Source organism: Aphelocoma coerulescens, chromosome 21, assembly GCF_041296385.1.
Source record: "Aphelocoma coerulescens isolate FSJ_1873_10779 chromosome 21, UR_Acoe_1.0, whole genome shotgun sequence".
NCBI lineage: Eukaryota > Metazoa > Chordata > Aves > Passeriformes > Corvidae > Aphelocoma > Aphelocoma coerulescens.
The window spans coordinates 7,311,965-7,334,896 of NC_091034.1; the positions used below are offsets into that span (position 1 = coordinate 7,311,965).

The 22,932-nt window shown below is 49.5% G+C and overlaps 1 protein-coding gene across 1 annotated transcript in view; it reads left to right on the forward strand.

Moving 5' to 3' along the window:
- The window catches only part of ACAP3 (ArfGAP with coiled-coil, ankyrin repeat and PH domains 3), a 72,181-nt gene that overhangs the window by 35,855 nt on the left and 13,394 nt on the right, over window positions 1–22,932 (forward strand). The window contains exons 5-17 of the mRNA XM_069034947.1: window positions 3,442–3,500; window positions 6,438–6,621; window positions 8,495–8,539; window positions 8,855–8,950; window positions 9,563–9,637; window positions 10,428–10,439; window positions 16,928–17,040; window positions 19,113–19,164; window positions 20,072–20,172; window positions 20,835–20,946; window positions 21,037–21,245; window positions 22,070–22,139; window positions 22,255–22,349. Coding sequence (XP_068891048.1) covers window positions 3,442–3,500; window positions 6,438–6,621; window positions 8,495–8,539; window positions 8,855–8,950; window positions 9,563–9,637; window positions 10,428–10,439; window positions 16,928–17,040; window positions 19,113–19,164; window positions 20,072–20,172; window positions 20,835–20,946; window positions 21,037–21,245; window positions 22,070–22,139; window positions 22,255–22,349 — 1,223 coding nt within the window. The remainder of the gene's footprint in view (window positions 1–3,441; window positions 3,501–6,437; window positions 6,622–8,494; window positions 8,540–8,854; window positions 8,951–9,562; window positions 9,638–10,427; window positions 10,440–16,927; window positions 17,041–19,112; window positions 19,165–20,071; window positions 20,173–20,834; window positions 20,947–21,036; window positions 21,246–22,069; window positions 22,140–22,254; window positions 22,350–22,932) is intronic.

The following is a 22,932-nucleotide window of genomic DNA, read 5'->3' on the forward strand; positions in this document are numbered from 1 at the left end:
TGGCATCCAAATTAGTGGCATCAGGCCATGGGTGAGGGTGTGGAGGGGTCACACTGGGAGTCCAGCACTGCTCAGGGGATCTTCTGTGCTGAAGGATTTTAACACGCAGGACCTGTTAATCCTGCCCTGAGATCAAAGCAGCGAAATTCCCACACAATAACTCTTCCTTCACTCATCAGCACAGCCCCAGGAGTTCAAATCTGGCCTTTCTCCACCCCAAAACCTCCCAGAGAAAGGAAGGTGCCTCACTCTGGGTGGCTCCAAAGCTGCAATTTGAAGTCTGTGCCTGTGAGAGCCTGAAGCAGAAGTGCTTTAAAGTGCAGGAGCTGCAGGGTGTTAGCTCTGCCTGACCCACTTCTGCCCACGAGGGCCCTGTCAGAGCCCATTAGGCTCTGGGATGCAACAAACCCACTGCAGCTGGAGGAGAAGCTGCACCAAGTCCCTTTCATTATTTCATGAGGCAGGTGGAAAGGCTTTTTCCCAGGATAAAAGCGCCAGGGGATGCACGTGCAGCTCTGCCAGGGCTGTGGGGATTTGGGAGCAAACAGCAAATTTTTGTGGTGGTGTGAGGAGAATAAATGAGAGTGAATAAATGAGTGTCAGCAGCAGAGAAAACCCTGATTTTCTTCCATAAGACCTTCCTTCCAAGGAGCACCTGAAGCCCTGAGCAGCTCCCCCTTCCTCCCAGGGATCCCATTCCAGCTGCAGCCCAGCCCTGAGGAAGCAGCCCCAGCCAGGAACCTCTGGATGCAAAAAATCTGCAAGTGCAGCTTCCCCTGAAGTGGGAATTGCTTTTCCCACAGCAGGAGGATCCTTCCCAGAGCTGGGAATTCCCAGCTGATCTGGGACCCTTCCCCTGTCCCCCACTGTGGCTCAGGGGCTCTCCCAAGCAGTGTCTCCCCGCCACCACCACACACCCAGGGGGGATATTCCCAAATCCTGCCTCCCCCAGCCTTGGGAGAGCACAGCAGAGCAAATCCCACTCCAGGAAATGGCTTTGGAATGACTTCAGCTGCATCCCCAGCCCTTTCCAGGGGTTCAGTGAGTTATTTTTAGTGCCTGCTGCTGTCTCCCGAGCGTGTGAGTGTGTCTGTGCGTGTGTCTGGCTCATCCAAGGATCTCAGCTGTGGAATGGATGTCGGAGCTTCGCTCCAGGAATGTTTCCAGGACAGTATGTACAACTGGAACCAGTTAAAAAGAAAGGGAAAATATCTTCCCCCCCCCCCCCCAAAAAAAAAAAAAAAAAAAAAAAAAAAAATCAGTTGTTCTACAATTTTGTTGCCAGAGCACGGGGCCTGCTTCAGACTCAGCAAAATCCAAGCTTGGAGCTGCTGGAATGTGGAAATAAACATGCAGAGCTCTGGAGAATTCCCACTTTTTTTTTTCCTTTCAATGCACCGAGAGGAATAAACACCAAAGGCACCTGAGAGGGCAGGTGACAGGAGCTGGAGTCGGTGTCCTCTGCCTTTTTTGGGTCCTTTTAGCCCCATTTCCTCCCTCCATTTTGAACTTTTCCTGGCAGCTTTGTCATTCCTGCCTCACAGAGGGATCTGTGTCCCCAGCAGCTGGATTTGGATCCAGCCTGAGCCATTCCCAAAGCAGCTGCACAATCCCAGGGAACTCCTGAGTGCTCAGGAAGGTGGGATCCGAGATTTCCTGGGCTGCCTCTCCTTGGGATTTCAGGGCTCCTGGCCTTGGCTGGTTGTGCTTTCCTGGGAATGGCTTTGTAGGGAATGTCAGGCAGCTCAGGTGGGTGATGGAGATGCAGGAAGAGGTCCAGGAATGAATTTTTCCAGCTGGCTGTGATTGGAGTAGGGAACTGGGAATGGCACTGCCCTGGAGCCCCTGAGGATGAGTTCCTGTCACATCCCACCGTGCTGATCCAGGGGAAAAATATCCTTCCAAAGCCCGGGACCTTCGGCTTCCCGGGATGTTCTGTTCAGGGACAGAAGGAATTTCCTGCCGATCCAACGCTGACCTCTGCAGGTGGAGGTCCTGGTTCCAGGCAGATTCCAGGCGGGATGAGCAGCATGGATTTCCCACCAGCCTTTGGATCTCTGGTACCTCCCATCCTGATTTTAGGCTCGAAATTCCAGGGATAACGCCCTGAGCTTGCTTTCATTTCTTGAAATTCCTGCCCCTAACACGCCCAGGTTTGGATTGATCCCGTGGCCTCTGAAACCTGGGAAAGGGGAATGTAGGATCCAGGTTTTTAATGCTGTTGGGGGAGAAGGATGGGAATTCCCTTCTCCCATCCTGCCCCTCCTTAGGCACAGCTGTGGCTGAAGTCATGGACCTCAGCAAAGGGAAGGAGGGTGGGGTGAGATTTTGGGCTGGAAAATCTGAAAACCGATGGATTTGTTCCAAGTCTGGCCGGGAAAGGAGGGAAAGCCGAGGGTTGGGTTTTATGTTTGAAACTTTAGCTCTTAAAATTCGATTTATTTGTGCTGAAAATTGAATGGAGGGCACGCTTGGGAATGTTCCCCTGGAGATTTTGTCTGGCAAAATCAGGGATGAAGGAATTAAAGGGATATAGGGTCACAGGGGGGTGTGGAACACAGGCAGGAAAGGTGTGTTCCTTACCTGGAATTCCCTCAGGAACCACTCTAATCCCTGCTCCGGGTGCTCTGACAGGAGCAGGGAGAGGAGGATTGACAGAGCAGGAGGTGGAGAAATAGAAATAGAAATATAATAGAAATATAATATAAATATAAATACAGATGATTTATAATTTTATAATACATTTTAATATAATTTTTTATTTATTTATATATTTAGATTTCGATTTAGATGTTTACATTTATTTATTCATACGTTTATATTCTTTTATAATACAAAACCAAATACAAAGAAATAGGTGCAAAGGAAGGGGCTTGGAAGGATTTATTTGGCAAAAGAGAGTAAAATTTAAGAGGTTTTTAAGAACTCGGCCTCTGTACCGTGCACTGGACCCCTCACCCGAGCTCCCAGCGTGTTTTTGGCTCTTCCCTCCTTCCCTGGATGCAGCGCTGAGGCTCCAGTGCCCTCCTCCGGCAAAATGAGGAATTCGGGATGGGATTGATGCTTCCAAACGAGGAATTTGGGATGGGATTGACGCCTCAAAACGAGGAATTCGAGCCTCGGGATTGACTCCTCACAGCAGGGATGTAAAGGGAACAGCTCCTCCAAACGCTCTGCTTGTGGAGGTGTGATGGTGGCAGCTCATCCCTGTGAGCTTCAGAGCCCCGGCTGTGAATTCTGCAGGAATTCTACACCTGGGAATGCTGCAGCTGGGGGAGAAGTTGTGATTTGTTATGACCAAGTGATGGACACCACAAAGCCCTGGAGTTTTCTGAGTCCCTCACACTGAAGCTCCTCAAGAGCTGCTCATGAATTTTCTGACTTCTCAATGTTTCCACGTTGCAAAATAATTGACTTTTTTTCCCCTCTCCTTCCTTCCAGATCCTGTTTGATCAGGCCCAGAGGTCAGTCCGGCAGCAGCTGCACAATTTTGTCAAAGAGTGAGTATTTGTCTTTTCCCTTCGGTCTTCAGCTTCCTGAGCTCCCATTCCACGTGTCCTGGGTGTGCTGGGAGCAGAACCACAACCTCCCTGCAGGGCTGATCCTCCAGGATGAACAGATCCCACATTCCATCTGCAGGGCTGATCCTCCAGGGTGAACAGATCCCAAATTCCATCTGCAGGGCTGATCCTTCAGGATGAGCAGATCCCAGAGTTCAGATCCTGCAGGGCTGATCCTTCAGGATGAGCAGATCCTGCAGGGCTGATCCTTCAGGATGAGCAGATCCCAGAGTTCAGATCCTGCAGGGCTGATCCTCCAGGATGAGCAGATCCCAAATTCCATCTGCAGGGCTGATCCTTCAGGATGAGCAGATCCCAGAGTTCAGATCCTGCAGGGCTGATCCCCCAGGATGAGCAGATCCCACAGTTCAGATCCTGCAGGGCTGATCCTTCAGGACAAACTCATCCCAGACTTCAGATCCCTGCAGGAGAACCTTATCCCAGGTTTGCTGCAGAGATTCCCTGTGGTTTAAAGCAGTGCAGAAGGAAGGACCCAGTGCTCCCAAAAAGCTTTTGGGGTCCAGCAGAGTCCCTTAACTCCTCACACATCCTGGGAATCAGAGCTTCCCTGCTCCTCTGGGACAAAAAACAAGTTCCCAATGCCCTGTGGTGAGCAGGATTTGCATTTTAACATTTTAAGGAAGTTCAGCTGCACGTGGCCGGCCTGGGCTGAGGGAGAACTGGTCCCAGTGAGTTAATGGGATGGGACCAGCACATCCCTGGGATCCAGGCTGGCCCTGCCACCGCTGATTCCCATTCCCTGGGTGCCCCTTTCCCCCAGGGCAGCAAATTTGGGTGAGAGAGGCAGGTGAGGCCTGGAGCGGAGCAGGAGCCGTTGCCATGGGAACGGGCACAACCGGGAATCCCTCAGCAGCTGGGATTGATGGAAAAAGGGGTTCCTTGCTGACCCCCCCATTCCTCAGCCCCATCTTCACCCTACCCCCGTTATCTTCAGAATCGTTTCTCTGCTGGCATCATGAATTTGCTTATGGCAGTCAAAACCCCGAATTTAAAAGCATGGGTTTAAAAATCCGAATTTAAAACCAAGGATTTAAAAGCATGGGTTTAAAAACCCGAATTTAAAAGCACGGATTTTTTTTTTTTTCTCCCCATTTCTCCTCATTTCTCCCCATTTCTAACCCTCATTTCTAACCCTCATTTCTCCCCATTTCTAACCCTCATTTCTCCCCATTTCTAACCCCATTTCTCCCCATTTCTAACCCCATTTCTCCCCATTTCTAACCCTCATTTCCCCCCATTTCTAACCCTCATTTCTAACCCTCATTTCTAACCCCCATTTCTAACCCCCATTTCTAACCCCCATTTCTAACCCCCATTTCTAACCCTCATTTCTAACCCTCATTTCTCCCCATTTCTAACCCCATTTCTCCCCATTTCTAACCCTCATTTCTCCCCATTTCTGACCCCCATTTCTAACCCCCATTTCTAACCCCCATTTCTAACCCTCATTTCTAACCCTCATTTCCCCCCATTTCTAACCCTCATTTCTCCCCATTTCTCCCCATTTCTAACCCTCATTTCTCCCCATCTCTCCCCATTTGTAACCCTCATTTCCCCCCATTTCTAACCCTCATTTCCCCCCATTTCTAACCCTCATTTCCCCCCATTTCTAACCCTCATTTCTCCCCATTTCTAACCCTCATTTCCCCCCATTTCTAACCCTCATTTCCCCCCATTTCTAACCCTCATTTCTCCCCATTTCTAACCCCCATTTCTCCCCATTTCTAACCCTCATTTCCCCCCATTTCTAACCCTCATTTCTCCCCATTTCTAACCCCCATCTCTCCCCATTTCTAACCCTCATTTCCCCCCATTTCTAACCCTCATTTCCCCCCATTTCTAACCCTCATTTCCCCCCATTTCTAACCCCATTTCTCCCCATTTCTAACCCTCATTTCCCCCCATTTCTAACCCTCATTTCCCCCCATTTCTAACCCTCATTTCCCCCCATTTCTAACCCTCATTTCTCCCCATTTCTAACCCCATTTCTCCCCATTTCTAACCCTCATTTCTCCCCATTTCTAACCCCCATCTCTCCCCATTTGTAACCCTAATTTCCCCCCATTTGTAACCCCCATCTCTCCCCATTTCTAACCCCCATCTCTCCCCATTTCTAACCCCCATTTCTCCCCATTTTTAACCCTCATTTCCCCCCATTTCTAACCCTCATTTCCCCCCATTTCTAACCCTCATTTCCTCCCATTTCTAACCCTCATTTCCTCCCATTTCTAACCCTCATTTCTAACCCTCATTTCCCCCCATTTCTCACCTCCATTTCTCCCCGTTTCTAACCCTCATTTCTCCCCATTTCTAACCCCATTTCTCCCCATTTCTAACCCTCATTTCTCCCCATTTCTAACCCCCATCTCTCCCCATTTGTAACCCTAATTTCCCCCCATTTGTAACCCCCATCTCTCCCCATTTCTAACCCCCATCTCTCCCCATTTGTAACCCTAATTTCCCCCCATTTGTAACCCCAATCTCTCCCCATTTGTAACCCCCATCTCTCCCCATTTCTAACCCCCATTTCTCCCCATTTTTAACCCTCATTTCCCCCCATTTCTAACCCCCATCTCTCCCCATTTCTCCCCCCCATTTCTCCCCATTTCTCCCCATTTCTCCCCCCCATTTCTCCCCCCCATTTCTCCCCATTTCTCCCCCCCATTTCTCCCCATTTCTCCCCCCCATTTCTCCCCATTTCTAACCCCCATCTCTCCCCATTTCTAACCCTCATTTCTCCCCATTTCTAACCCCCATCTCTCCCCATTTGTAACCCCCATCTCCCCCCATTTCTCCCCCTCATTTCCCCCCATTTCTCCCCCCCATTTCTCCCCGTTTCTCCCTCCCTGGCCCCAGGGACGTGAGGAAGTTCAAGGAGACCAAGAAGCAGTTCGACAAGGTGCGGGAGGACATGGAGATCTCGCTGGTGAAGAACGCCCAGGCGCCCCGGCACAAGCCCCACGAGGTGGAGGAGGCCACGGGCACCCTGACCATCACCAGGAAATGTTTCAGGCACCTGGCCCTGGATTATGTGCTGCAGGTGGGTCAATGTTGCCCTCTCGGGAGTGCTCAGGATGGGATTTTGTTCTTTAAAACGCTGTGCTCATGGAATGTTCTGAGCCGTGAGGAGCTCGGAGTGCAGCTCCCACCCAGGGATCAACCCCCCCCAGCCTTGGCTTTATCAGCACCCTGCACCTGAGCAGGGAAGTTTTCATTCTTTTACCTCAGTGAGAGAAATAAAGAGAAATTTCTCTTTATTTCAGACAGAGAAATTCTAGTCCCTCACACAATTTCGAATTTAATTTCTGTTCAATTTCTATTTAGTTTCGAATTTAGTTTCTATTCAGTTTCTATTTAATTTTGAATTTAGTTTCTATTCAGTTTCTATTTAATTTCGAATTTAATTTCTATTCAATTCCTATTTAATTTTGAATTTAGTTTCTATTCAACTTCTATTTAATTTCTATTCAATTCCTATTTAATTTTGATTTAATTTCGAATTCAATTCCTATTTAATTTCGAATTTAGTTTCTATTCAATTCCTATTTAATTTCAAATTTAATTTCTATTCAATTTCTATTCAATTTCAAATTTAATTTCTATTCAATTTCTATTTAATTTCGAATTTAGTTTCTATTCAATTCCTATTTAATTTCAAATTTAATTTCTATTCAATTTCTATTCAATTTCAAATTTAATTTCTATTCAATCCCTATTTAATTTCAAATTTAATTTCTATTCAATTCCTATTTAATTTTGAATTTAATTTCTATTCAATCCCTATTTAATTTCAAATTTAGTTTCTATTTAATTTCTATTCAATCCCTATTTAATTTCAATTTTAATTTCTATTCAATTCCTATTTAATTTCGAATTTAGTTTCTATTCAACTTCTATTTAATTTCTATTCAATTTCTATTTAATTTCGAATTTAATTTCTATTTAATTTCGAATTTCATTTCTATTCAATCCCTATTTCATTTCGAATTCAATTTCTATTCAATTCCTATTTAATTTCGAATTTCATTTCTATTTATTTCTATTTAATTTCTAGTGCAGCAGCACTCACTCACTGCCCCCTGAATGGTCAAGGTTTGGGGGTTTTTTAATCATTTTTTTGAATCATTCATAGGTTTTTTTGTGCTCTCAGGCAGTGATTAAGCAGAGAAGCTCAGTGCTGATCCCTGGGTGTCCCCTCTGGCTGCCACTCAGGCCAGCTGGTGACACATTCTGACTTGTCCTTGGTGTCCCAAGCTCTGGGGGTAGAAGGGCAACGCTGTCCCCTCGAAGGATAAATAATTTGATATTTTCCATTTTGGGTTTGGACATGAATGCAAGGCCTCACTGTAGGAAGCTCCCTGCATTTCTCCCACTGAAAACCAGGAATTCCTGGGTTGTGCTGATCCATGGGGAGGCTGGCCCAGGGCAAGGTGTCACCTTAAATCCACCAGTTTTGAAATGTATAGATGTGAATTTATCCTGGTATCCTTTGGTGTTTAATTAAAGTTTTAAGACATGAATTTATCCAGGTATCTTTTGGGTTTTAATTAAAGTTTTTTAGTGAGTGGGGGGAGTTATTTTGTCCTTTTAAATCTGAAATATGGGGCCTGCTGGAAGAAATCAATGATTGATATATTGAATATTCCCCTCACTGAGGCAAGGTTTGGGTACAGACACAGATCCAGCAGTGATTTTAACCCATCCAGGTGAGAAAATCCACCAGTTCTGCATTTATTCCACCTTTTTATCCCACCTGGAACTCACCAGAACGGACCTTTCAGACACTTTCCGTGTGGAATTATTTGGATTGATTTGGAATAATCTGTGATTGATCTCTGAGGCTTTCTCAGTGAATTTGGGAGACTTCCAGGCTGGATTTGCTGCTGAAAATGTCTTGGGTTTTCCCCCCACAGATCAACGTGCTGCAAGCCAAGAAGAAATTTGAGATCCTGGACGCGGTAAGAGCCCTGTGGGTGCCCTCAGTGGCTACAGGAAAGGCAGCCCTGGAGCCCTGGCACTGCCCTGGGGGTGCAGGAATGCCAAAAAGAGGAGCTGGAGCAGCTCCACAGGGAGCAAATCCAGCCCTGGATGGGATTTGCAGGGTGGAGGACGCTGCTTTCCCTGCTTTGTGCCCACAGCAAAGCGGAGGAAGGAGAAGAGGGATAAATTACTTTGGGAAAGTCAAAAAAGAAAGTGTTAACTCCTTTTATTTTCTGGTGGGGGATAATGAATTAGGGTTTTTCACACTCTCCCGATGTTGTTTCCCTCCCCAGATGTTGTCCTTCATGCACGCCCAGTACACCTTCTTCCAGCAGGGCTACAGCCTCCTCCACGAGCTCGACCCCTACATGAAGAAATTGGCCACAGAGGTGAGGGGACAGGAATGGGCTGGGCTCTGCTTGCACCCCTTCATCCTGAAAGGAGGAGGGACACCCCCTTTTCCATCCAGCTGCACATTTGGCCACCAGGGAATGCTTGGAGCATCGTGCTGGGGGTGCTGGATGAGTGGGTGCACACCTAAACACAGCCTTTTGCCTCCTTTTTGCTCCTTTTTGGCCTTCTTTTGCCCCTTTTTTGCCTTCTTTTGCCCCTTTTTGGCCTCCTTTTTGCCTTCTTTTTGCCTCTTTTTTGCCTCTTTTCCCTTTTTCCCCCCTCCTTTTTTCCCCCCTCCTTTTTTCCCCCCTCCTTTTTTCCCCCCCTCCTTTTTTCCCCCCCTCCTTTTTTTCCCCCTCCTTTTTTTCCCCCTCCTTTTTTTCCCCCTCCTTTTTTTCCCCCTCCTTTTTTCCCCCTCCTTTTTTCCCCCCCTCCTTTTTTCCCCCCCTCCTTTTTTTCCCCCTCCTTTTTTCCCCCTCCTTTTTTTCCCCCTCCTTTTTGCCTCTTTTTGGGGATTTGGGATCTTGGAAAGTGCTGCTGTCACCCCAGAGCAGCTCCTCAAACTCCTTCCCAACTTTTCCACCTGTTGTTGCTCTCCCTGCCCTCAGCTGGACCAGCTGGTGATCGACTCAGCCGTGGAGAAGAGGGAGATGGAGCACAAGCACGCCCTGATCCAGCAGAGGGTGAGTCCTGGTGCCCCTCTGGGTGCCCCTGGCAGCTGCCATCTGCTCAGGGGCCTGGCTGTCACAGCCTGGATGCCACCTGGATGTCACCTCGTGGCTGCTGCGAGCTCCAGCTGGCTCAAATCCAGGATTTTCCTGACTTTTCTGAGGGTGGGAGGGATGGTGACACTCCAGGACCCCTCAGGCCTGGGCACCTGGGTGTTTTTTTTCTGTTCTCACTTTGCCTCCCTCTTTGCTGCTGAGGATGTGGGAGGATTTAAACTCTGGAAATGCCTCTGAGACAGAGATGTGATTTGTGAAAACCATTGCAGAGCACAGCTGGTTTTGGGGGAAGGGCACAGCTCTTCCCTGCCACCCTCTCTCACAACTCGGAGCTGAACATCCTCACTGCAATTTAGGATTTAAATTTTCCTGCCTGGAACTGTCCTGAGCTGCTTTTCAGCCCCTCTGTGCTGCTGCTGCTCCCTTTGTGATGGAGCAGGGCCCTGTGCAGCCCTGATTTAAACAGAAATCTTCAAGCTGAGCCCACAAAACCCTCTGGCCTCTGGAAAGATTTGGAGATGGTTGTGCTTAATCAGTGTGGTGGCACAAATATCTTTCTTTCCTCACTAGTGTCTACCCTGATTTAAAATCTTTAAGCTGAGCCTTCAGTGAGGAAGCATCTCTGGTTAACCTGGGCTCAGATTTTCCACCCTTGGCAATGATTCCCCACCTGAAGGTTGCAGAAACAACGGCTAATTTATTTTTCTTTCCCTCCTCTTCTCCCTGGGTTGCTGCCCTGGCCCTGCAGACCCTCCTGCAGGTGAGTACCCACCCAGATTTCCTTCCTCTGGCATTTTTGTTCCTCATAAAAATGGGTATTTACTGAAAGCAACACAAAAAAGCCTTGGCCTGGCATCTGGAATTGGCATTTTAAAGCCCAGTTTTAAATTACTTTGGTTTCACCCTCATGAAAGGAGTTAAAATAAGGTTTTAATTCTTTGTGTGATGCTCACTTGTGGCTCAGGGTTCAGCATTGCAGTGACAACAACCCTTGGCTGATTCTTTTTGGTGCCTGGAGATTGGAGGAGCTTGGGTTTGGTGGGATTGGATCCACATCTGGCAGGCACTCACAGGGATCAATATTCCCCATCAGAAGGGAGTTAAGTGGCCTCTAATGCTCTCCCTCAGAAATGCCATAATCCATGAAATGGAAATTTGAGCTCTGAGGAGTGACATTCCCTGGGAATGGCCTGGGAGTTGTTGATGAAGTCATGAGGGAGAGGTGAATCCATTTGTGACCCCTCAGCTCCCCTGGGAGCGATGACTTCATCCAAAGGGACTTGGAAAACCTCTCCAGTGTGGGTTTTTCACTTCAGCCTCTCCCTGGAGCAGCAGGGAATGAAGATTCCAAGAGGGAGAAGCAGCAATTAGTCTCCATCAGGATACAAAACCTCAGAGCCTGGAAGGGACCTGAACATCCTCACTGCAATTTAGGATTTAAATTTTCCTGCCTGGAACTGTCCTGAGCTGCTTTTCAGCCCCTCTGTGCTGCTGCTGCTCCCTTTGTGATGGAGCAGGGCCCTGTGCAGCCCTGATTTCAATAGAAATCTTCAAGCTGAGCCCACAAAACCCTCTGGCCTCTGGAAAAATTTGGAGATGGTTGTGCTTAATCAGTGTGGTGGCAGAAATATCTTTATTTCCTCACTAGTGTCTACCCGAGCAGGCTGCTAAGGGAGGAAATTTGGGTTAAATAATATTTTTTAAGTGGTTTTGGGGTGTGGAACTGTGATTTTTGAATTGGATTGTCCTTGGCTTTCTGAGAGCCAAGTTCAGAGGGAAGTGGTTTGTGGCATTTTGTTTCATTGTTGTTTTAATTAAAAGAAATCCAGTGGGGAAGAAAAGCTCATCCCAAACCTGTTTCCTTTTGATGCTGTAATTTAGGTAATGTGGAAAACACAGAGCTGGGGATGTTTCCCAGTGGGAAAGGAGGAGAGAAATGGGAATGTTTGAAGCAGGCCTTGCTCACAGGTCCCGATTTTCCTGAAACCTTCCACTGCACCAAAACTGAGGGGACAGTGGGAGATGTTGGATTGGGAATTAGGGAAAAATTCTTCACTGAGAGGGTGCTCTGGCATTGGAACAGGTGGAATCACCATCCCTGGAGTGCCCAAAAATGCGTGGATGTGGGACTTGGGGACGTGGTTTGGTGGCGAGCACAGCCGCGCTGGAATTAATGACCCTGGAGAGCTTTCCCAACTTTAATTCCATCATTTTAAGGACACGGGGCTATCAAAAATCTCCTTCCCAGCCTCGTAGCCATTCCCAGTGTGGAGCAGTTTGGGAACCGAGTGTGGGCAGAGCTCTGGGCCTCGTTGAGCCCAGCTGGTGGAGAACAATCCAGGGCCCATCTGGCCCTTGCAGGGCCGATTCCTGGGGCTGGAATTGCTCCCCAAAGCGTGGCTCTGCTCCAGGGATCCTGGCAAGGCACAAAGCCTGGCTCTGTCGGCTCACTGGGAGCGCATCCTGCTCTGCTCCCGGTTTTCCCTGCCCTCCCTGCCAGCTGTATGGTAATTAGCCCAGCTCTAAGCTGATTGCCTCTCAATAGGAGGCTCGGGAAGGGGGGGAGCAGGTGGTCCCCAAGGGCCACCAAGCGTCCTTTGCTCGGTGACAGCGCCAGAGCTTCCCAAAAGGGAAGAAGAGGAGGAGTAAAAGAAAAGGGGCTGCAAAAGAAATCCCTCCTTCGCTGCCAGCCCACGGGGATGCTGCTCTAGGAACAGGGAGAGGACACGGAGCTGCTCCTGCTCTCCAGGAAAAGCAGCGGAGCCTCCCAGCTGGCAGCATGAAGATTTTCGGCAGGCTGGAATATCTCCTGGTAAGGAAAATCCTGCAGGGGAAGAAGTTCAGGGCTTCTTTTTAATGTGGGGATGAGGATTGTGGCTGTGGGGCTTTGCTGGTGTGACCCCAAAGCCGAGCTCGGCTTTGTCACTGGGTTTATCCCTAAATTTGGGAAAGCTCTGGGGCAGGGAACAGCTCCCTGAGCATCAGCTGCTGGCAGGGAGAGCCTCTGGCATCGGGAATACCGGGAAACAAAAGGGTTTGTGAGTGGGGTTTGGCCGGGAGGAGTGAGAGCTGCCGGTGCAAATTCCCAAATTCCAGCTGGGGCTGGGATTGTCCATGGAATTTACAGAGCCGGAGAGAGAAAAGCTTGGAATTTATGCACCAGGAAAAGAGCCAGAGGGAGAAAAAAAAAGGGAATTTAGGCACCAGGAGAGAACGTGTGAATGGTGTTTGTTTGTGTGTGTGAGGGGGGTGTGTGCAGCTTTAGGGAATGGGAATATTCCTCTGGAATTATTTTGTTTGGAATCAAACAGCCAAACCGGGCACAATTCCTGATTTGCCTCCGGGAGAAGTTCTTTTCCGTGCTGTGTAAATAATGCAGTGAGGGTGGAAATGATGTCATTGCTCAATACTGAGCGTTATCGATCACTTAAAGAGGATTCTTTGGGATAAAAGCCTTTGTCTTCCAAGAGGGAAAGCATTCCCTGTGTTGTTGCTGCTCCTAAATGGCATTGCTTGAAAACAAAGTGAGAAAAGAATAAAATAATGTGGAGGTTTGGTGGGAAGAAATATTTTTGCTTGGAATATCTAAACGCAGCTGGACTGAAATGATTCCCTGCCCGTGCTTGCTGAGGGCTTGGGGAGGTTTTCTATCTGGGAAAATCAAATCATTGCAGAGAAAATTCGGTTTTAATCAGCGTTATTTCCACCTGGAATGGGTAACTGAGGGAATAATGCCATGGGTTTTCAGGGAATTTCAGGGAGAATCACTCCTGGCACAGAGATTGTGTTTATTTTAAAGGCTTTTAAGGAGTTGTTGGTATTTTAGAGAGAGGTTTGATCTGTTTTCAGCCAGGGGTTGTGATTTTTGGGATAGGAATGAACCTCTAAGTGAGACCTCCCTACTCCAGAGGGTATGGAAAGCTCCTTGCTTAGAAAATTCCCTCTCCCAAAGATTCCAGGCAGCTTCTCTCTCCACATGAAATCTTTTCACTGGAGGGGTTTTGATTTAATCACTCGTTTTCTTTGCACAAGAAAGATTTTTGCACAAAATGCTCATTCCAGAGGGGCAGTCAGAGGAGTTTATCTGGGTCTGGGCTGGAAGCAATCCCTGCTCCCAACGTGGAACTGGACAGGGAATTTCCTGGGTGGGCCACGAGGCCACCTTCAAATAGGATTTTCTCCTTTTTTAAAATCTCTTTTCCTTTTAATTCCTTCCTGAGCCCATCTGTGCCCGTGCTGGGTTTTTAATTCCCATTTGCTGCTTGGAAAGCATCCACATTAATGTCCTTTTTTCCCCCCCCATCCCTCTGGATGTGGCCCTGGGAATGTGTCCCTTCATTGTTGCTCCCATGGAAACCATGGTGAGGTCATTCCCGGAGGGATCTCAGCTCCCAGGGTGGGAATTCGGGGTGACAGCAGCAGGGACAGGATCCCAGTGATTTCCTGGGAGTCAGGGAGAGGAAGGGAAGCAGAGATCTGGTGTCTCATTTGGGAAGATGTCAGGTTTGTTGGAGCAGGGTGTGATCCCACCTGGCACTGCTGGTGCTGTTGGAGCCAAATCCACTCAGATCCCAATCCCAGGAAATCTTTTCTGTGTCAGGAATTTGTTCTGTTGCAGAGACCACGAGGGGCTAAAGGCCGAGTGAATAAATCAGCCTGAACTCTGTGTCCAAAGTGTGTGGGGAGAGTTTAGGAAAAGGTTTCTTTATTAAAATCCTGCATTAAAATCTTAAAATCCTGCATTAAAATCTTAAAATCCTGCATTAAAATCTTAAAAATCCTGCATTAAAATATTGCTACATTTTAGGGATAAATATTGCTGTAGTAGAAGGGAAAGGAGAAAGAGGGAGAAGGTTTTCCACTACATCCATCCCTTGGGAGTGGAGGCAGAGCTGCTGCTGTGCCAGCCAGGACCCTTTTGTTATTCCCAAGAATTACCAGCATCCAAGTTTTTCAAGGAATAAAATGGATCCAGGGACACATTAAAAGCAGGTTTGGCACTTCAGAGGGTTCGTCCTCACACATCTGTGTGCCCACACCCCACCTTGGGCAGGATGATCTCCTCAGACCGAGTCCAAACCATGGAATCAGCTCTCAATAAACGTTCTTGTAATTTTTTTTCCAGAGATTTTCCCTCTTTGCAGTGGCTGTGGCGTGAAAATTCCCTGGCTGAGCTGCAGCAGGAGCTGGGTATAGGAATCCCACGGTTTAAGCTGGAATTTCCCCAGTTGCCCTTGCTGTGGTTTCACCTTTCAGCTCCCTGAGCCTTTCCTGTCCATCTCCCTTTAGGCCTTGGCCTGGCTGAGAACAGGAAAATTCAACTGAGCACAGGGATAAAGTTGGATTTTTCTCTCCCCTTTCCCCTCATTTGTGTCTCAACACTCCCTGTGGCTTTGTAGCAAAGATTCCAGGTGCTCCCAGCACTGGGATGGAACAAAGAGGCCCTGAGGCTCCACATCCCCGGGCTACTGGGCAGACTGGTCCTTCTCCCTTAATTTGTCCCTGATTTCCAAATCCACCTCCCAGCTCTGGGGACTGCTCTGCCCTTGGCTGTCCCTCAGGAATTCTCTTGGTGGCACTGGAGGACCTAAAGCAGCAGAAGTATGAGCAGAATTTGGCCTGAGGTACCTTCATTGAAATATAATCAGAATTTGGCCTGGGGGGACCTTCATGGAGTCGTGTTTTGGGGTGGAATGTCCCAAAAGTGCAGCTCAGAGTTCTTCCAAAGGCAGGGAACACCTCCTTTTGGAGCTGCCCAGCTCCAGCCATTCCATGGGCACAGGTGTTCCAAATTCAGGCTCAGCCAGGTTAAACTCACACCTGCCTCGACTGCACTGGTTTTTACTGGATTTACTGGTGATGTGTGTGGCCCATCTGTTCCTCCTGCACTCCTGGGGATTTATCCTCCTCTCCACCACTCTGCTGGATGGGGACAGCTGAAGGAGGCAGGAGGTTGGATTTACACCCTCCCCCTGCTTTATCCTGCTCCCCAAAGTGAGGCACGGCCCTTAAAAATGGGCATTTTTAAGATGGGTTTTACCCTTGTTGAGCTTTTGCTGAGCTTTTTTGGGCTGCTTGCATCATTTCCAAGGCAGTGCAGATACAAATCACTGCAGATTCCCATCAAATGCACAGAATTGTCACTTTGGAGCAGCCCCACAAAAATCAAACATCCACGAATCAGAATAAAATCCCCTCTGGCCTTTGCAGCGTGGAGGTGCAAGATCTGAGAGGGATTCACCCTCTCATGGCAGGAAAATTTGGGGCTGAGCAGAAACTCCTTTAACTGGGTGCCTTGCAGCACTTCCCAGGATCTAACTGAGCATCCTGCTGCCTTTCCAAGGATTTCCTCCCTCCTGTCCCGTTGGATCTGCTCCTCCTGGATCAGCATTATTCTTGTCACGACACCTCCCAGGCACGTTTGTGGAAATAACTCATCCTAATGAGAGCCCAGTGCCTGTTGCCAGGCAACAGAGCATCTGCAGGGGCTGATGCCAAGCAGGAAAGGCCTTTAAAGGGTCTTGGAACCCTTGGAATATTTGTGCTTGGAGAGAGAGGATGGAATCATCGAGCAGAGACAGCGTGCCCCGGGCTAGAGAAGTGGTTTCGCTTTCCTGACCTATTTTCTCTTGGGAATGAGGCAGAAAATCGCCCAGGGATGAGGATCCTGTGCTGGAGAGCAGCTGCTCTTCCCTCTGCTCCGTGTCCTGCTCTGCAGCTGTCAGAATCCAGGAGGGCTGGGGTGACAAATGGGCTCTGATGGGTGGCACAGCACGGGGAGGTGGCATCTGAGGACAGCTCAGGAATGGGGTTGGTGGCTCTGCCCCTCTGGAGTTCACTCCTTTTCCCTGGGTTTGGGATTGGGGTCATCCTGCCTCCTTGCAGGGCACAGGGGTGGCAGCAGCCCCATGCCAGTGAAAAGCACTCCTGGCTTTATTTCCCACCTCAGCCTGACCCAAATATTGGGAATTTTCAGCACTCCTGCTGATAAACTCCCTGCTTTTCTCCTTATCAGCTGCCAGGGGAGGGAAATGCAGCATGTCCAGCAATTTCCTGCAAAACCAGGGATAAATAAGTTTGCTGGAATGGGGATAATCCATGGCTGCACCTCACTGAGGCACAGGGACTGACAGCTCTCAGGATTTTGGCAGATTTGTCTCTTTTTGATGTTTTGTTAAACCATCTCCACCACAATCCCAGCAATTCAGCCCTGTCCTGCCAGAGTCTGAGTCTCTTCCCTTTTTCCAGGACTTCTCCTACGATGACTCCAAGGTGGAGTTCAATGTGGATGCCCCGAACGGGGTGGTGATGGAAGGGTACCTCTTCAAGAGAGCCAGCAACGCCTTCAAAACATGGAACAGGTGAGGAAAAACTCCAATTCCAGCTGATCTTTGGGCTCAGACTCTGCACAGGAGCACACTTCCTGTCTAGGGAGATCCCTGGAGGGATTCTGAGCTAATCAGTTAAAAGATGAATAATTAAAGTGATTAAAATTTGAGAGTTTCTGCATTTTTAGTGCTTTTTACAATGGAAAAATGACCAGGATCCTCCCAGGGAAGAGAGGGCCCAATGCAGCTCACAGGAAAGCTGTGGATTTATAACAATTAAGAGAATTTAAAGTGCATTCATAACAATTTAGAGAAATATCCCAACACAGGGAATGTTTCAGGGGGATCCAACTTGTCCATTCTGGGATGGGGAGATGTGAGAGTGCAAATACCAGCTGTGCTCCCAGAAATGGCTTTCAGTGCCCTGTCCCTGCCCTTAATAATTTACAAATATTCCATCTGGGAGCTCCCTGGCTCCTCTGCCTCCTGCTCCAGCCAGGAGAGCCTCTGGAGCTGCCAGAGATGTAGAAAAGTGGGAGCAGAGGTTTCAGGTTCCACCCCTGCTCGATATTTGTGTGTTTGGTGTCCCCTGAGAGGGTCAGGAATGGTTGTGCCAAAGGATTCCAACCCTTCCAGGGAATTTCTGATGCCTGGGATCGATGCTGGTTTGACCCACATTCCCTCCTCTCACATAACAGGGAATGAGACAATAATTAGGGATCTTTTCCTTGGCCATGGGATAAATACAGCAAGGCTGGGCTGTGCTTAGGCTTTGGAATAAATAAATAAAATTAATTAATTAACTAAATGCTTCAATGAACTGTGCATGGTATGCACAGAAACTGCCTTTATTTGCATGGGAAAAAAGGCTTGGAATTAGAGATGGCTGAAGGGGTTGGATAAGAATTCCTTCTCTTTGAAGCTTCCCCTGGTGCTGAGGAGATTCCAGGCAAATTCAGCATCATTCCTTGTCCCTCAGGCTCCCTGGTCCCCCCCCCTGGAAGGAGGGAGCAGCTCCAGGGCCCTGTTGGAGTTCAGAGCTGTGGGGAGGCATCTGGGCTGAGTTTTTATCAACCTTTCAGGATTTCCTGCTCCGTCTGGGCTGAGTTTTTATCAACCTTTCAGGATTCCCTGCTCACTGTTTTCCTTGATCCAGATCCTTGATCCATAGCTGCTCCCACGTGTGGAGCAGGATGTCATCCCAAAACGTGCCAGGTTAATGCCAAGGTCTTGGCATTAGGATTTGCCTGAAATTGTTCCTCTCTCCTAGAAATTCCCTGTGAATTTCTGGATTGCTCCAAAGGGTGCCTATCCCAGAGGGAGCACCACCCTCCAAGGCATCCTGCTTTCCCCGACCTCTGAATAACGTCAGCCTCAAGGGCTCCACGTTTTTTCCCTGCCCCCAAATCCCAGTTTTCTTCCTGGAATCCTCCCCCATCCCAGTCACATGCAAGCAGCAGCCTCCCCACAGCTCCGTCCCTGTCTCCATTCCCACCCACACCCAGCTATTCCCAGCTCCTGGAGCCCACTCATCACCTCCTCGCTGTGCTCAGCACCTCCCTCTCCCTGGAGCAGCAAAATCCTCCCAGAATCCCAAAATATCCCGACTTGGAACGGCCCCACGAGGAGCTGAGCACAGCCTGCTGCTGCCACAGCACCCAGAGCGACACTGAACCTCCTCAGCTCATCCAAGGCAGCTCCCACGTGGATGGGACAGCCTCCTGTCACCTGGATTTCCCCATTTTCCCCCCAGACCTGTCAAATCCTTTTGTTGCCTTTTATCTGTTTGATATTTCAGCCGTGACAAAAGGCAGAGAATTCCGTTTTACCTCATTTTCCCTGATTTTTTTTTTTTTTTTTTGCCAGCAGAGTGTGTAACACATGAAAAACACCCTGCTGCAACCCTCTGACTCTTTACACTCAGGCATTCCAGCGTTTTCTTCCTGGTGGGAATGGTGGCCACAGCTTCCTTTGCTTCCCCTGAAGATGATCAGGTTGCTAAATAAATGAATAAATGAATGACAGGATTTTTAATGGAGGTATAAATGGGAAAATCCCCCTCTTTTCGTGTCCTGATGCCTGTCCGTGTATCTGTCCCCCCTCAGGAGGTGGTTTTCCATCCAGAACAGCCAGCTGGTCTACCAGAAGAAGCTAAAGGTCAGTGAGGCTGCCCCAGGGATTAACCAAGTGGTTAATTAACCAACTGCTTCATTAACCAGCTGCTTGGCTGGGGATTCCTGCTGGGAGTGGGGTGGCAGGAGCAGGGATTTGGATCAGAGGGGCAGCGAGGCCACAAGTGAGCTCCAGGGTCAGAAAAGTGGCAGCAATTGGTGTTTGTTAAATAAATATTTATTTAGATTCAATCTTCCTGCTCAGTGCAGGGAGTTGGGGAGGTTCCCCAGCAAATCTGATCTTTGTGTGTGTGATCCCACACGAATTTCCATAAAACCCTTTCCCATGGCCCTGGAGTTACCTGGGGGGGAGCTGGCTCTGCTCTCTCCACACTCGGCTTGGGCAGGAGTTTGGGGGGTTTGGGCAGGAGTTGGAGGGGCTTGGGAAGAATTTTGGAGGGTCTGGAAAGGAGGGAGTTTGGAGGATTTGGGAGTGAGTTTGGAGGTTTTGGACAGGAGGGAATTTGAAGGGTTTGGGCAGAATTTTGGAGGATTTGGGCAGGAGTTTGGAGGGTTTGGGCAGGAGGGAATTTGAAGGGTTTGGGCAGAATTTTGGAGGATTTGGGCAGGAGGGAATTTGGAGGATTTGGGCAGGAGGGAATTTGGAGGATTTGGGCAGGAGGGAATTTGAAGGGTTTGGGCAGAATTTTGGAGGATTTGGGCAGGAGTTTGGAGGGTTTGGGCAGGAGGGAATTTGAAGGGTTTGGGCAGAATTTTGGAGGATTTGGGCAGGAGTTTGGAGGGTTTGGGCAGGAGGGAATTTGAAGGGTTTGGGCAGAATTTTGGAGGGTTTGGGCAGGAGGGAATTTGGAGGGCTTGGGCAGGAGTTTCCCGATTGTGCCCCACACCCAGGGCACCCTCAGAGCCCCTCACAGCCCCCTGTGCCCCCCCAGGACGTCCTCACGGTGGTGGTGGAGGACCTGAGGCTCTGCACGGTCAAACCCTGCGAGGACATCGAGAGGAGGTTCTGCTTTGAGGTCGTGTCCCCCACCAAGTGAGTTTGGGGCTCCCTGTGGGAGATGAGATTGGAGCAGAGCCTGCCCTGGGCTGTTAAATTTTGGCTGGGAGATGCCAGAATCCCTGGGAATTTCCTCAGACATCGCTTTAAGCTGGATCTGATTGGATAATTGTAGATATTATATTATTTATATAATATATGCCTTTATATTATTTATGTTTTTAATTGATACTTAATATATATAATGCCCAATTATATCATTCCCAGCTTTTAGAAACAGCTTCCAGACCTGCCTGGAGGGTTTGGAGAGGGAACACCCCTGGCTATTCAAGCTTTTAGGATTCATTTTTGCCTGGAAGCTTCGGAGAGGGAACACCCCAAGCTTGTAGGGTTAATTAGTGCCTGAAGGGTTTGGAGTGGGAACACCCCAAGCTTGTAGGGTTAATTAGTGCCTGAAGGGTTTGGAGTGGGAACACCCCAAGCTTGTAGGATTAATTTTTCACTGGAAGGTCTGGAGTGGGAACACCTCTGGCTGTCCAGCCTTGTGGGGTTAATTTGTGCCTGGAAGCTTTGGAGAGGGAACACCCCAACCTCGTAGGGTTAATTTTTACCCTACTGCTGAGGATGAAGAGGAACAACCTCACCCAAAATATCCCTGCTCTCCTTTGACTCCTGCCACCCCATCCCTGCTTTTCCAGGAGCTGCATGCTGCAGGCTGACTCGGAGAAGCTGCGCCAGGCCTGGATCCAGGCTGTCCAAGCCAGCATTGCCTCGGCTTACCGGGAGAGCCCCGACAGCTACTACATCGAGGTGGGGGAGGATCCATGGAAAAACCTGGGTTATTCCTCTCCAGGTGTGTTACAGGTGTTAATATCCTGATTTTTTTGCTTTTCCCTGCAGAGGCTGGACAGAACAGCCTCCCCCTCCACCAGCAGCATCGACTCCGCCACGGATTCCCGGGAGCGCGGCGGGAAAGGGGAAACCATCCTGCAGAGAGTGCAGAGCATTCCTGGGAATGAGCAGTGCTGTGACTGTGGGCAGCCAGACCCTCGCTGGGCCAGCATCAACCTGGGCATCCTGCTGTGCATCGAGTGCTCCGGGATCCACAGGTGCCAGGGGCTGTGGGATCCGTGCTGCCAGGCTGCAGGATTCCAGGGAAAATGGGCAGGGATGGGCTGGAGACTCCCAGGGAAAATGGGCAGGGATGGGCTGCAGGATCCCTGGAGAAATGGTCAGGGATGGACTGGAGACTCCCAGGGAAAATGGGCAGGGATGGGCTGGAGACTCACAGGGAAAATGGTCAGGGATGGGCTGGAGACTTCCAGGGAAAATGGGCAGGGATGGACTGGAGACTTCCAGGGCAAATGGGCAGGGATGGACTGGAGACTCCCAGGGAAAATGGGCAGGGATGGGCTGCAGGATCCCTGGAGAAATGGTCAGGGATGGACTGGAGACTCCCAGGGAAAATGGGCAGGGATGGGCTGCAGGATCCCTGGAGAAATGGTCAGGGATGGACTGGAGACTCCCAGGGAAAATGGGCAGGGATGGGCTGCAGGATCCCTGGAGAAATGGTCAGGGATGGACTGGAGACTCCCAGGGAAAATGGGCAGGGATGGGCTGGAGACTCACAGGGAAAATGGTCAGGGATGGACTGGAGACTTCCAGGGAAAATGGGCAGGGATGGGCTGGAGACTTCCAGGGAAAATGGTCAGGGATGGGCTGGAGGCTCCCAGGGAAAAATGGCCAAGGATGGACTAAAAGATTCCTAGGAAAAATGGCCACGGATGGACTGCAGGATCCCAGGGAAAAATGGCCAGGGATTGGCTGCAGGATCCCAGGAAATGTGGTGGAGCTGGAACTGCAGCTGATTAAGAGAAGTTCTGGTTTTTATGGCATTGGAATAATTGGGATTTTCTTCCTGTTGGCTCAACAGGAGCCTGGGTGTTCACTGCTCCAAGGTCCGGTCTCTCACGTTGGATTCCTGGGAGCCAGAGCTGCTGAAAGTGAGTGCTGGACTTTACCAGCTAGGGAGAAATGTGGGAATGGAGGGATTCCCTGGAAGAGGGAACCCTTCTCCTGAGTGTTTCATTTAATTCCCTCCCTGAATTTGACTTGCAGCTGATGTGTGAGCTGGGCAACAGCACCATGAACCAGATTTACGAGGCGCAGTGTGAGGAGCTGGGGCTGAAGAAACCAACAGCAGGGAGCTCCAGGTGAGCCATGGCCCAAAATCCATGGAAAAGCAGGCTCAGGGAGCTCCAGGTGAGCCGTGGCCCAAAATCCATGGAAAAGCAGGCTCAGGGAGCTCCAGGTGAGCCGTGGCCCAAAATCCATGGAAAAGCAGGCTCAGGGAGCTCCAGGTGAGCCGTGGCCCAAAATCCATGGAAAAGCAGGCTCAGGGGGCTCCAGGTGAGCCGTGGCCCAAAATCCATGGAAAAGCAGGCTCAGGGAGCTCCAGGTGAGCCGTGGCCCAAAATCCATGGAAAAGCAGGCTCAGGGAGCTCCAGGTGAGCTGTGGCCCAAAATCCATGGAAAAGCAGGCTCAGGGAGCTCCAGGTGAGCTGTGGCCCAAAATCCATGGAAAAGCAGGCTCAGGGAGCTCCAGGTGAGCTGTGGCCCAAAATCCATGGAAAAGCAGGCTCGGGGAGCTCCAGGTGAGTTCTGGCCCAAAATCCATGGAAAAGCAGGCTCGGGGAGCTCCAGGTGAGCCGTGGCCCAAAATCCATGGAAAAGCAGGCTCAGGGAGCTCCAGGTGAGCCGTGGCCCAAAATCCATGGAAAAGCAGGCTCAGGGAGC